General features: G+C 39.4%; 1 protein-coding gene across 1 annotated transcript; it reads right to left on the bottom strand.

Annotated features, from left to right (window-relative positions):
- Nucleotides 1–3,364: 3,364 nt before the first annotated feature.
- LOC132797712 (uncharacterized) lies at nucleotides 3,365–5,756 on the bottom strand. The gene is made up of 3 exons (XM_060809464.1): nucleotides 5,663–5,756; nucleotides 4,064–5,581; nucleotides 3,365–3,804 (listed from the first exon to the last, which is right to left on the bottom strand). The coding sequence occupies exons 1-3, from the start codon at nucleotides 5,754–5,756 to the stop codon at nucleotides 3,365–3,367; spliced, it is 2,052 nt and encodes a 683-aa protein (XP_060665447.1).
- Between the last annotated feature and the right edge of the window lie 9,851 nt (nucleotides 5,757–15,607).

Here is a 15,607-nt window from a genome sequence, read left to right as displayed (position 1 = left end):
TTTGCAACTACTGTTTTGGGCTCGCATAAAAAGTTATTAGTAAAGTAAATGAACCAACATTTTTGTGTTTATTCTATGAATATTTATTAACAAAATCGTATTCAAAATATAACAAAAAACTAATTTGTTTATTTAAGAAATAAAAAAAAAACTCGCATGTACTCAGTTATGCTCATTTTGAATTTTTTAATAAACTCTTATTTTTTTGTACTTGGTCTATAGACCCTTATTTCTAATTACGCTGTCTATGCGATCTGGCATACTTTGTACCAAATTTTCAATGATTTCTTTGGAGATAGCTCTCCATTCCTGCTGGACTCGTTGAAACAACTCGTGCTGGTTTGCTGGTACCGATTCGTAGAGTCCCAATCGTTTTTCACTATCAACCGCAAATTTTCGATAGGATTGAGATCAGGACTCTGTGCTGGCCACTCCATTAGCCTGAAACGCTGTTTTGCGATCCATTCTTTAACGATTTTGGACGTATGCTTTGGGTCCCCATCTTGTTGAAATCTGATTTCACTCTCCCTATATGCACATTTGTCAACAAAATCGCAAAGATGGGTCTGCAGAATATCGCTCCACCAAGTATAACAGCTCCAGACCATCACATTTCCTCCTCCATGTTTCACTGTTTCTTGTACGTGGCGTCTCTGCAGCGACTCTTTAGGCTTCTTCCAACAATATTGCTTTCCATCCGACTGGATTCATCAGACCATATAACTTTCTTCCAGTCGTCCAGATTCCAATTTTTGATGTGCCCTCGCAAATTTTAATCGCGCTTTTATATTTTTGTCGGACAAGGCCGGTTTCTTCTTTTTACTTCTGAGATGTATCCAATGCGCCTAAGTGCTCGACACGCTGTCCACTGGCTGACGGGCTTACCTATGGCTGCAGATGCATCCTTAAGTCTAATTTTTCTCTTTTTTAATTTTTTGCATCATAAGCCTTGCATCTGCATCAGTCAAAATTCGACGTGGTCCACTTCTTTGCACCTTGGGTACAGCGTTACGCCTTTTTGCACACGAATGACAACTGATTCATATTTTCGGAGATCATTCGTGTCGAACATCCATTTTCAGTTAAGTTAACAACTGAATGTTCAACGACTCTAGGCAATTTCTTCATTTTTAGTTTTCATACAAAAGAGCAAAAACACGTGAGATTTCGTATGTTTTAGTTAAAAGCTATCATAAAGCACTTCAAAACGAAATCTTCTTAAAACAAACGGTAAAATTCTTTAATTAAGCTTTCAATTGCATCAGCTGTGCAAAATTTGTTAAAAATTCAAAATGAGCATAACTGAGTACATGCGAGTTTTTTTGTTTTTATTTCTTAAATAAACAAATTAGTTTTTGGAAAAAATTGCAACAAATGAGTCGAAACCTCAGCAGCATTTATTGTGTATGCATGTATGTGCGTCACATATATGTGTAGCGTGCACATCATAATAACAGTGTTTATTAATCTCAACTACATACATAGATAAATGTTTCATATTTTTGCTTAATTTCAGGTCCAGTCTTTGGAATATTATCAAACTGCTAAATTCTTTTAGGTGAGCTTGCAATAACCAATCGTAGAGTCTTGAAGTAGTACTCAAATGGTTGTTTGACGCATTGTCAGCGTATGTAAAACGGACCGAGCCGTTTTAACAACATTGTGAGATTTTCGTTATGCGACCTTCACCAACAAATTTATCAACACAAACGGAAATTTCAAGAAACATGCAGCCCCAAAATATGGTAAGTGAATTCTTAATAATGCTTGGCAATGTATCAAAAGTAAGTTATATATATATCGTAAGCCCGCAACCCAGTGGGGTAATTGTATGTAGTAGAAATGTACATATATTACAATTCAGCGTTTTCATTCGAGATGATACACCATATACATATGTCTGAGTAGTTGGAATATCACGTTTCCATACAAATCAAGTTTCTGTGCAAGGAAGTGCTAATTAGGTCACATCTCATTAATGTCAATTTAGGAGTAATAAAGATGCAATTTAATTAGGGTCACCTATTGAAATGTCAAGTGTGAGGTAATAAAGATGCAATTTAATTAGGGTTAGCTGTGGAAATGACAAGTGTGGGATTTGTGTGACGAATCGTACGCGACCCGAGACGAGCGATGAAAGATCCCGATGGGGTCGGGGGCGTTTCGTCAACAAGTCCTTCGAGTCGACTGTCGGGGTCGAGGTCGCTTGTCCCGAGACGCCCTCGGGGAATCGGGGTCGAGATCGCTTGTCCCGACACGCTCTCGAGGTCGGGGTCGCATTCGGTCTCGCACTCGGGGTCGCAATCGAAAACGATTCGTAGATCGAGGGCGAAAACGTATGACGAACACGTGCTACGATACGCTCTCGAGGTCGTGTGTCCCGAGACGAGACGGTGAGGGGTCGGGGTCGCAGTCGAAAACGATTCGTAGATCGAAGGCGCCTTGCATGACACATCGCTAGCTGTAAAACGATCGTAGGCGCCACGCTACCTATAAAACGAACGAAGGCACTGACGCCCACTTGTCTCGTCAATTCGAATGTATTCGAAATCGGAACGGAGGAAGGAAGATGTGATGAACATTAAAAGGATGGGAACGTGATGTAATTCAGACGAGAGTACAACACCATTTCTCGACACTTGAAGATAAAATAGAAAATCTAAAAGAAAAGCCGAATATTATAACCAAGATGCAATGAGGGTAGCACACCACGAATACCCATAGATATTCGCCCACTATTCAATTTTCCTCGGTTTTCATCCAAAACCTAAAATCCTTATAATCCCTTCTAGTTTGTGACTCGAAGATACACATCGACTCCGCGATTCTCCAAAGTTAACAATATTTAAAATTGTTAAGTGAATAATTGTGCAGTGAAAATTGTTTAAACCTTCAATATTAACAATAAAACCCTCTGTTCGTGGGGGCGCTGAAAAGTTCCAAGAGTTTTTCCTTCCCGAAATAAAAACACTCGCGGTTTTTCTTATAATATATATATAGATTTATTATGAACTTTTCGGGTTGTTGAAAACGCACAATTGGGGGTAATTATACCGATTTAAGTGAGGCGAGGTTTAGAACTAACAATAGAGAAAATGCCGACGGCATTTCGTCGATCTATTGCGCTGAGCCGCGCTCAGCGGTGGTGAGTTGTGGGAGAGAGAAGCTGAGAGCACTGGAGCTTGAGTGCATTCTTACGCATTGAGCGCATTGCTAGTGAGTGAAAAAGCTTTGAGTGCTTTTCGGTCGGCGGAGCGGAGGTGTGCCTCTCACTTAGCAATGCGCTCGCATCAACATTCTCCCCCCCTTGCAATATTGGGATTGCAAAAATAACAAATTTGGGAGGATACCCGGCAGGACAATATCAGGATAGATAGAGTGGGTGTGTCTTGGAGCGCAACGACGCCGTGCAGACTCCTTTAGCGCCCATGCGAGTGATGGAGAGGCCCAAGGCCCCTGGCAACGACTCGCTGATGCGGCTTACTGGACAGCACGGATCCAACTCGCCGCGGTGGGGAGTATGCTCACTCCTTTGCACTGGAAAGTGCCGTCTGCGGGAGCTAGGCACGGGCCGGGTGCGTGGGTGAGTGGGCCTGTGGATGCCGGCCGGGTGGATGCCGGCCTGGGAAACGTGGACACGGGACGTCCTTGGTGGTTCTTCTCTGAGGGTGCCGGGTGGTCGCGTCGGCTCCTGGGCTGGCGCGAGGTTGTGACGGAGGCACGGAGACCCCACGCGAGTGACCGGTGCCATCGGTGCAGAGGAAGACTGCGTCTCCGTCCGGGATCGTTCGACGGACAGTCGAGCTGAAAAAGGTTCTAAGGGAGGTCCTGTCACAGGATCAAGCGTATAGGTTCGGGCGACGGACAGTCGAGCCGTAGGTGTTGGAACCGATTTTGAATGGGGGCCTAACAAAGGCTTGCGTTTAGAGGATCGTTCGACAGACAGTCGAACCGAAGAAGGATCAGAGTGGGGTCCTATCACAGGACCAATCTTAGGGTTCGTTCGACGGACAGTCGAGCCGAAAAACTGAAATAGATTTGGAGGGGGGTCCTGTCACAGGACCGATCGTAGGAGTTCGATCGACGGACAGTCGAGTCGAAAGGGACGAGATGGAGTTAGAAGTGGATCCCGACACTGGGCCGGTCAGGATCCAACCGAAAATGGTCTCTTGACCAATGAGGGTCCCACAAACGTTCGGGCGAGAGCCGCCGAGAAGAACGGATGGGAGGATATCCGCGCCTAAAAGCACGTCTATCTGCGAACTCTCATAGAACTTGGGGTCGGCCAGCGGGATGCTTGGCAGATTGTCGAGGATGGTTTGTGGGACAGAGCTAGAGGGCAGTTTTCCTGCTAATTGAGGAAGGACGAAAGCCGATGCCTCAATCTGCAGATCTGGTCGCAACGGGGAGCCAATTAGGAATTGGCAATGCTTTCGGGGCTGGGCTGCTACAACTTGAGTCAGCCCAGAGACGTAGGCTTGAACGGATGTGTATGGCATCCTCAAGCGCTTGAACAATCGTTCAGAAATGAAGGTAGCCTCTGATCCGGAATCGATCAGAGCCCGTGCTGTGTGCCGAACGCCGTGATGGCAAATGTGTACAACAGCTGTACTCAGCAGAACACCTTGTGTGTTAACTGCCAGGAATGATTGCACATTAGCTGACTGGGAAGGAGTGGACTGTATATTAGGAGTGGGATTAGTGACTGTCGGCGTCGGGTTGACTCGATGCAAGAGTGTATGATGACGACCCTTGCACGTAAAACAGCTGTGCGCACTTGTGCAGTCGGCCAGGACATGGCCTCGTGCGAAACAGTTCAAGCAAAGCTTCTGTCGCTTGATATGGTTGACCCTTTCATTGACACCCATCTGGAGAAATCGAGGGCACAATCGAATCGGATGGTTCTCCCGGGAACAGAAATTGCAGGTCTGGGTCTTAATGGTGTCCCTACTCTCAAAAGAGTTGACCTGCCTGGAGACGGGGGCCTTCTTGGGTGAGGCTCTTGGAACCGTCGGAGCGTTCGTGCCGGATGACACCTCCGCTATCGCTTCTAGGGTGCGATACCGCTCTAGAAGAAAAGCGTTCATATCAACCCACGTTGGAATATCGCTCTTGTTTTGGATTGACTGTTCCCAAAGAGAAAGGGTCAACTTGGGGAGCCTCGAAGAACACAAGAAAACCAGGATGCAATCCCAATTCTCTGTGTCGATTTTCGAGTGCTCTACGGCTGTCAGGCACTCTTGAATGGTGCTCTGCATCTCCTGAATAGAGAAACCCGACTCTTGCCCAATGGCGGGCAAATTTAACAAGATTCTCAGCTGACTGTTTACGAGCAACCGTTTGTTCTCGAAACGCTGTGTCAAGCTGGACCACGCTGACTGAAACCCTTCATTTGTTAAAGGAGACTTTGAAACAATTGAATGGGCTTCTCCGCTGGTCTTGGAGTTGAGATAGAAAAGTTTCTCAACTGCCGACAGTCTCGGGTTCTTGATGTAGAGGGCTGTGAATAAATCCCGGAAGGTGGGCCAGCGAGTGTAATCGCCTCCGAACACTTCGGTGTCGCACGGAGGTAATCGACACCCTGTGGGCATGGATTGCACAGCTTGTGGTTGTACGGGTGTACGGGGGGTGAGCGCCTGGGATGCGTTGGCTATTTGCTCACCTAACAGAGCTGCACACTGCTCGTAGGCAGCATAGCAGTACTCGTACTTGGCCTGAACAGTAGGGAGCTCTTCTGTGGTCATCTCCTCAGACATGACGCAAGAGCAAGCCTCATACTCATTCTCGACCTTTTCCCATAAGGAACGCATCTGGTCCCTTCGGACTTGGCACGTATATAGGGATGGGCTATCAGCCGAAAGATTGTTGACTCTCGTCGCAAAGTGACTGATACGATCAGTCGCGGCGATGAATTTCGTCAACGCTGTGTCTACTTTGTTTTGTGCCATCTTGTGGATCGGGACGGAAGGAATCGTAGCAACTAGTAGAAAATATACCAAAATATACTAGAAAAAATACCACAGACTGCGCTGAGGTATTTTACACCCAAATGGGTACGGACTGCGGACACAGGCAACGAACGCAAAGGGGGCGGGGGAAGTTTCCCGCGACAATCAAGCAAATGATTGTCGAAAACAAGAACAAAAAAGGCACGTAAAAATACCAAAAAACACAATATGCTGGAAAAAACACAAATGTGGTTAAAGATGCGCTGGATGGAACAAATAATAAATAAATTGTCACGAAAAAACAAAAGATTATTTATATATTTGTATATGGATATGTGTTGGAAGGAGAAGTGTATTTATACGTAGGTGTGTATATGTGTGTGTGTATGTCTACACTGGCTGGAAGTAAAGCCTATACACCGACACTTGAGCTGGGAGTTGCTCTCAAATACACACACACCAAATATATCACTTGGCAAAAAAATCAAGGAAAGGGTAGGGTATGTCGAGTGCGACTACCGCTGCCCTGCCAATCTATTACTTCACTCGCAGAAGTACTTGCAGTATGTACATATGTATGTATGTATGTATGTATGCTTGCACTGCGCTGTCAAACGTTTGAGCAGACGAAGTGCACGTATGTTTGTATTCGGAGAGAGAGCAAGTGCTGCTGCAAGCCGGTGCGCTTGCGAACAAGAGCGCAGTGTACAAGAGAATGTGCGCGTGTGAAGAGAGAGCGAGAGCAAGCGCGGCTGCAAGCCGGAGCGCCTGCGGACAAGAGAGAGTGCACAAAGTATGTATGTATGTATGTATGTCGGCGATTATCGCGACATACAAAACATAAAACGGACAAGAATTAAAAGCAATACGAAATGCTGGTACACACAGCTTGAATTTTAGTTATTATGTATGTTTATATATGTATGGAATATACAATATATAATATTTGCACTTTAGTAGCTCTCTTAATAATTTACACTTTTCACTAATATGCACTTGCATTTACAAAAAATAAACACACATGCATACTTACGCGATTGGCGGAACAAAAAGATAATAATATTTTATTATAAATGAATGTATATAGGATAAACGCAGGAAAAGGTCGTCCGAAGCAAAAAGGAAAGCAACTTGGCAAAAGATGTTGGAATTTTTGCACAATATCTCGGAAATGAGGGCGGACGACCGTGGGAGAAGGATAGGACAAATAGAAAAAACTTGTGATACTTATCAGCGTAGTATGCTGGAATGCCGATGATAATGAGATCCGGCTCGAAGGACCAAATGTTCGTGGGGGCGCTGAAAAGTTCCAAGAGTTTTTCCTTTTCGAAATGAAAAACACTCGCGGTTTTTCTTATAATATATATAGATTTATTATGAACTTTTCGGGTTGTTGAAAACGCACAATTGGGGGTAATTATACCGATTTAAGTGAGGCGTTGGTTTAGAACTAACAATAGAGAAAATGCCGACGGCATTTCGTCGATCTATTGCGCTGAGCCGCGCTCAGCGGTGGTGAGTTGTGGGAGAGAGAAGCTGAGAGCACTGGAGCTTGAGTGCATTCTTACGCATTGAGCGCATTGCTAGTGAGTGAAAAGCTTTGAGTGCTTTTCGGTCGGCGGAGCGGAGGTGTGCCCCTCACCTAAATGCGCTCGCATCAACACCCTCATCGAAAACAAATTATAATTGTGCAGTGAAAATTGATAATAACTTTCGAAAGTTTGTTTAAACAAATTGTAAAATTCAAAATTATTGTTAATCAACATTATAAAAATCAATTATACAATACATAATCAAATACTTTAAAACAATACTACAAATAAAATAAACTTTTTAAATTCAACCAATAAAATAAAAAATAAACAAAAACATCAACATGAATCCCGAGAACACCAACAACTTCAACAACACCACCAACACCATCAATGGGGAGTATTGCTATTCCTGCCAGCATTACCTACCTGCAGGTATGCAATGGCATTTCCACGCTCGCACCGAGATACATAAATACAAGTCTATCCGTCCGGTGGACGGAAGAATCAAGCAGATTGTGAATGGATACAAGGGACGTATTCTCCAATACATGTTTGAGAACGAGGGAGCGGATGTAAGGATGCCTATTGAATTCTAAATGAGGCTGGATTAGCACTGATCCCTCTTTGGAATGCGTGAGTTGTTTGCTGAGTACATGCTAATAAAAAGAGTATGATATTCAACAAGAAATAAAATCGTTCCAGAGCACAATGTCTCAGGTTACGACTGATCCGACTTCACCCGCTTCTTTGAATCGCATAAAAATGTGATAGACGCAAAAATGAGTGAGTTTCAGGAAAAGGATAGTGGATGGAACTTGACACGAATTATTAGGCTGGAGCTTAATGTTTACAAATGTGATCCGACAAAAGGATCTAATCATTTTGAGCTTCCGCTTAAATTAAAAATAGAAAGGCAGTTGTTAATGTACATAACAAAGATGCCTTCTGTTTTAAGTGGGCAATTATATCGGCCCTCAAACCAATAAGTAGATCATACCATTGTAATAGTTATGGTGTTGACATCACGTCCCCAATAATTGAGGTGAACAATATAAAGATTGACTTCAATGGATTAGCATTCCCGATGGAAATTCGAAAAATAAAAGAGTTCACTCAACGAAACCCTCACATAAGTTTAAATGTTTTCGGGTATGATGAGGAATCTGACAAAATAATTGACCGCTTTACTGCGATGGAGTGGAAATGAGAATCCACATTAATTTATTATTCGTCGACGGACCAACGGGGGTATTCATGGGCACTATGTGTGGATTAAAAATATTTCATCGTAAGTACATTCATTAAATTTGAAAATATCACAATCACCTTACAATTTCAATTTTCATACACAGTCTACTTGCCAAACAACTGGGTAAACATCGAGTTAAGCGTTGGTTCTGTAATCAATGCTTACAATACTCAACGAGTGAGGAGAGGGTGGCTCAACATACATTGAGATGTAGTCGGGTGGTTACCGAGGGACCAAGGAAGGATCAGAAGATTACCTTTAAAACCATCACCGTCAGTTGGAGGTTCCGTTCGTCGTGTATGCAGACTTTGAATGCATATTGGAACCAGTAACATTAGATGTAAGTGCAAACACAAAAATTATTAATAAGCATGTGCCAGTAGCATTTGCATACTACATAAAGTGTGCATTTGACTCTGGCTTAGATAAGTTTGTTTCGAAAACAGGAGGTGATGTCGCTCGCACTTTCATTAAAAATTTAACGTCAGATTTGTCCGATTTGTATGAGAACCATATGAAAATAGTGGTTCCAATGCACATGAGTCATAATGAGTTAGATAATTTTAGGAAAGCAACCATTTGCAACATATGTAAGGGTATTTTAAATAATGATAGAGTGAAAGATCACTGTCATTTTACAGGTAGGTTGTTAAAGAACTTGGAGAAATTGAGGGGAAATAAAAGTTATTCCTTTGAATAAGGAATTATATATTTCAATTTCTAAATAACTCCCTCTAAGGAAAAATACGCTAGAAATCAGGTTTTTGGATACTATCAGATTCATGCCCTCTAGTCTAGACACACACTCGCGGGGAATTTGAGTGAGGAGAATTTCAATGTGCTGAAATCACAGTACAAAAACAAGTCAGATTTTGAACTACTTCGCAGGAAAGGTGTTTTCCCTACGAATATTTAGATTCTGTTGAAAAACTAGATGAAACTTCTCTCCCACCAAGATCCAAGTTCTATAGTAATTTAACAGAGTCAGAATGTTCAGAAGAGGATTACGCTCATGCCATCCAAGTATGGTATCATTTTAATTGTCGTTCATTGAAAGAATACTTAGAATTGTATTTGAAAACTTGTTTTATTGTTAACAGACGTTTTCAAAATTTTAGGGCAATTTGTTCTTCAATTTACAATCTTGACCCCGCCCTTTATTACACTACACCAGGATTGTCGTGGGATGCTATGTTAAAACCACAGAGATTGAACTCGATTTACTCACTGACATTGAAATGATTACATATTTTAAGAGTGGAATTCGGGGTGGGTTGGTGCAACGTAGTCATAGGCATACAAAAGCAAACCACAAATACTTAAAAAGATTTCGATCCTACTAAAGAATCGGAATTTTTAATGTATGTAGATGCAAACAATTTGTATGGATGGGCTATGTCTGAACCACTACCTTACGGGAATTCAAATGGTTAGACACGAATCAGGTTAAGAGTTTTAATCTAGAAAATATTCATGAAAATAGTGAGTATGGGTATATTCTAGAGGTTGATCTAGATTACCCTTACTCAATCCATGATGAACATAATGATCTACCATTCTGTCCGGATAACAAGCTACCATCAAGCAGTTGTAAAACTCCAAAGTTAATAGCCGATCTCGCTGAAAAGAAGAATTATATCATATACTATAAGACTTTAAAACAGTGTATGAGACATGGCTTGGAATTAAAAAATTCACTCCATCCTTCAATTTAGGCAGAAAGCCTGGCTCAAGAAATATATTGATATAAACACTGAGCATAGGACCAGAGCCAAAAATAATTTTGAAAAAGATTTTTTCAAATTATTGAACAATGCTTTTATGGAAAACCATGGAAAACAGTGAAAAAAGGGTGGATGTACGGATAATAACGAGTGGGAGTATCCAATTGAAAATAGGAAGTCAGGACGACCCAAATTATGTGCCAGGGATTTAATATCAAAATCTAATTTTCATAGTGCATCAAGGTTCAGTGAAACTATGTATGCAATTCAAATGAAGAGGTTACACAACATTTGTGATAAACCAATTTATTTAGGATTTGTAGTGTTGGAGATGTCAAAATACAAAATGTATGACTTCCATTATGACTGCCTAAGTTTGTAAACCTAAGTTTGGGAAAGCATTCAATTTAAATTATATGGATACGGATTCATTTATTTACAGCATAAAACAAATGATTTTTATGCAGATATTCGGGATGATGTGGAGTTAAAGTTTGATACGTCCGAATATCCAGATGAATTGGCCGAGTTGTATAAGTTTAAGAAATGTAATAAGAAACGATTAGGTTTCTTTAAGGATGAGTTGCATGGTAAACCAATGACTGAGTTTGTTGGTTTACGCTCAAAAATGTATGCGTACACTTATGAAAATTTCGATAACTCTGGTGAAATATGCATAAAAAAAATAAGGGGTAAAGGCATGTTGTTTGATGAGCATTTCATTATCAAATTATTCAAATACTTTGTATACAGGAAAGCAAGAATGTTCTAGTATGCAGATGTTTAGGTCTAGAGGGCATGAAATCACTACAGTCGAAGTAACAAAACTACATTAGATAGTGAGGATGATAAGCGAATAATAGAAGAAGATAAGATTTCAACTATAGCAAGAGCACATTATTTAGTAATTCCCTTTGAAATTGAGAGTTCCATATCAATTCTAGAAGCGGAGTCAAAGAGTTTGGCGCAGCCAAATGTTTGCGCTAGAGAACTCACACAGTAATCAAACTAGAGTGAACAAAATAAATAATCTTAAAAGAAAGTTGGATAATAATGAAAGTGCGATCAACATTTACGAAGGACAATTAGTATTACATTTCATGTTAATGGATAGATTGAAAACAAGTAAAGAAAGCTACAGTCGAGTGTACTCGACTGTGAGATACCGCTACCCATTTGGAATAAAAAGAAATATATTTTGCCGTATTTTCTCTAAATATACCAAATATACTGCAAAATACTAAAAAAATATACCGAATGGTATATTTGGTATATAGACATAGTACCGTATTCAAAATATACCATAGACGGCACAATATACCAGATTGTCAGCCAAAGCAACTCAGACCCCTAGTAAGTAGGCGCTTTTGCCCATACAAAAGTATTTCTTTAATAACTTCGACAATTTTTATCTGATTGCAACCAAATTTTCAGAAATCATAACTACTATAGTTATTATTGTATATACCAAAATTCGGAACTCTAGCTTTAAAATTACGGCGGTTTTTTTGATTTGCGGGGGCGGAAGTGGGCGTGGCAAAATTTGAAACAAACTTGATCTGCGTGCAAACATAACAAATGCTGTCGAAAAAATTATAGCTCTATCTCTTATAGTCTCTGAGATCCAGTGTTTCATACGGACAGACGGACAGACGGACAGACACACAGACGGACAGACGGACATGGCTATATCGTCTCGGCTGTTGACGCTGATCAAGAATATATATACTTTATAGGGTCGGAGATGCCTCCTTCTACCTGTTACATACATTTCCTGCCGGCACAAAGTTATAATACCCTTCTAACCTATGGGTAGCGGGTATAAAAAGAAAACTAGATGTTTAGATTAATAAAACAATACTTTATTGAAAATTAAAATGTATAAATTAAAAAATAAAAATGTTTAAAATTAAGTGTACATATTAGTAAATTAAGAAAAATAAAGAATTATAAATAACTTGAAGATAAAATAAAAAAAAAAAAAAAATACAAAGCACAAAATTGTTTTCAATCTTATATTATTACAAAATTTCATTCTTATGAATCCAGCTGTCTTCGGTTTTGGGGAAACCCAACCAGCGCACTAGAGCTCTATTGCCTTTCTTTTTAACACTTTTCAACCAGATATGTGTTAGGAAAACTTGTTTTTCAGTTCCTCTTTGTAGAAACCACCTTGAATTGGATTCCCATTAAAGTCTTGTAGTAAGTATGTTGTTGGGTAAGTATTTTTGTACTTTGCTTATTTTAAAATTTCAGTTGTCCAATTAGAGTATAGCCTTTTTCAAATACGTTTTTGTACTTGCTGATGCGTACATAATCACCCATTTTTAATTTGCTACCCGCAAACATTTTAATGTTGTTGTAGACAGTTTTCAAAATATGTTTCTCATTTTTAGTGTTTACATTAACGGGTGGCATTCGTATAGTTCTATGATGTCTATTGTTGTACACGGAAATTAGTGATTTGAATATATCAACCCACTTGTATGTCCCATTGAAACTGAATTCACGCCACATTAGGTCTTTTAATGATCTATTAAATCGTTCAACAATTGACGCCTTTAGACTACTAAATGTTGAATAGTGGTTGATTCCATATCGTTTCATTAATATCTTAAATTGGGTGTTAAAGAACTCTTTTCCATCGACTGTTTGAAGATTTTTGGGGAATCCTCTCCCTGATTGAAATATTTTCTCCATGGCCTCAGCAACGTCTTTTGCATTTTAGACTTTATTGCTTCCCTTCATCCAAATTTTGAGAATGTGTCTATCACTGTTAGCATGTAACGATACCCATTGTTTGAGTGTGCATACTTCCCCATTTCAACCAAGTCAGCTTGCCATAATTCGTTTATCCCTTTTGTTATGACTCTACGTCTAAGAAAATGCTTACTTGAAGGAGCATGTATTTCATTAATTATTCCCCGTCTAGACATATTTATTACTTTCGAATATGAGAGCGTATAATTTTATCAAGAATATCTGATGTAGTTTTCTCAGTCTTGATTATTCGCTGATCAACTGTAGTCAATTTATCGGATAATAATCTCTCATTCCTTTCTTGATGACTTGAAATCATTGATGTTAGAAAATTTCTCAAATCGTTTACAACTTGGTCCACATATTCTTTTATCGCCAAGTCGGCATTCTCAATTGGTAAGCGACCATTTTTAAACGTCTTCCTTGTATATTGTAACTTCCATCATTATCAATGTAGAGTCCTGGTATTTTCTCACGTCGTTTTAAATGAATAGAGATCTGCTTATCATTTACATAACGTCCAAACTTGTCAACAGACATGATGATTATAAGCTCATTTCAATATTATCAATCAATTATATATGAATTTAGTGTATAATTTGAGCCTCTCTCAATTCTTCAATTATTGATGTAATTTCATTAGTATGATTCGTATTTCCAGCTGTTTGAGAGGCAATTAAGAGTTGTAATCGTTCAACCAACTCATTTGGATCGTCCCAATATACATAATTGGGTTTTTCGTCGCGAGTGACATGAAACCAGTCCCAGAAACAATTGATTTTGAGAATTTAGGTGTAGACTCAGCAGTACGTGATTTTTGTTAAGAGTGGTTTAATAATTTTGTATATTTCTTTGCCCTTGTTCCTCTGATCTGTCCATCGGAATTAAAATTTCTCCGGTGCACATTAGTTATCAATAATATTTCATTATATATTTCTAGATCATTTGAATTATAATTTTGAGGTAGGCGGTGGAATATTAATGAATATAATCCACTTATAAGACGCCAGTTTTTCCATCATCCAATTCAATTTTTGTGAGTCACATTAATGTGTGAATTCCCCAACATTAATTGTCCACTTCCGTTTTTGTATGGACCATATGTCTTATCCAAAAGATCTTCCCGTGCCAGTTCACTGATATTCAAATTTTTTGAGTTGTCTTCATGTTGGATTGATTGACTCGTTATCGAAGACGTTGAATGTATAGCTGTTTCATTTGATAACACGTTCGATGAATGAGAGGGCTCTTGACTCGTTAACGGCAATGATGAATGGGGTGAGTCTTGAACCGGTAATGGAAGCGAAGTGTGGGGGATATTTGTTTCATAAACTTAGTTGATGGATAAGGAGATCCTTCTCTCGCTAACGATTTCGAGGTATGAGATAAGCCTTCAAACGATGTGTCTTCTATAGCTGGTTGAGAATAGAACTGATCATCATCATTATCATCATCATCATCATCATCATCTTGAGTATTAACACTATCCATTCCCCAATTCAATGCCTTCTCAATATCATATTTAGGTTTTGAGAATTGACTCTTAGCACTGTGAAATGTGAGTTTCCTTTTCTTGTTAGGTGGTGTGTTTCTCTCTCGGTCCAGTCTCAACATTATTAAACTCTGATGGTATCAATGTCTGAAATTTTTGTTATCATTCACAAGTTCATGTAGTGGTTCAGTTATAGGTTTAAATGTTTCCTCCAGACCAATACTGTTCTGACTTTTGAGTTGTTTAAGATCAGAAAAATTTTTTTTTAGAGCATTTCGGCTTTTAGTTACTTGAGTTAAAACTTTTGATTCATTTTCTTCCAAATTTATCTCATTCAACTGTTAGTGGATTAATGATTATTTCAGTCTTGTGGTCATTAGTGTACTGTGATGTATTTTACGAAACATAATAATATATAACCAATAAACAGATACATTAGCATGTTTTATGAAGAGAGTTGGTTGTACAGATCAGCTATCAGACTGTTAAATAGATCAGCTAGCTATTCTTTTAAACAGACCTGGTTGTATCGAACAGCTAGCTGTTCTTTTAAACAGACCTGGTTGTACAGATCAGGTATCCGGTTCTGATAACGAACCTGTTTCTGTTAACAGATCTCTTTCAATTTCCCATATCTCCATTTAAAATTATGAAATTAAATTTTCAATTACATTTATTCACACAATGTAAAAGGAGAAAAGTGGCTGAAAACGAAATCTGAAAATTCCCCAATTTCCCATTCCCTAATGAAAATTTCGAATTTATATTTCAATAACATTTATTTGTGATAAGTATCAGAACTAATAAAGCTGGAAAAGAAAGCTGAAAAAGAAGGCTGAAATTCCCCAAATTTACCACTCCCCATTTAAAAATTTTTTTTATTTTATTTGTTAATATAA

This window comes from Drosophila nasuta, unplaced genomic scaffold (genome assembly GCF_023558535.2).
Source record: "Drosophila nasuta strain 15112-1781.00 unplaced genomic scaffold, ASM2355853v1 ctg17_pilon, whole genome shotgun sequence".
NCBI lineage: Eukaryota > Metazoa > Arthropoda > Insecta > Diptera > Drosophilidae > Drosophila > Drosophila nasuta.
This window is presented reverse-complemented; position numbering and strand designations above follow the sequence as displayed.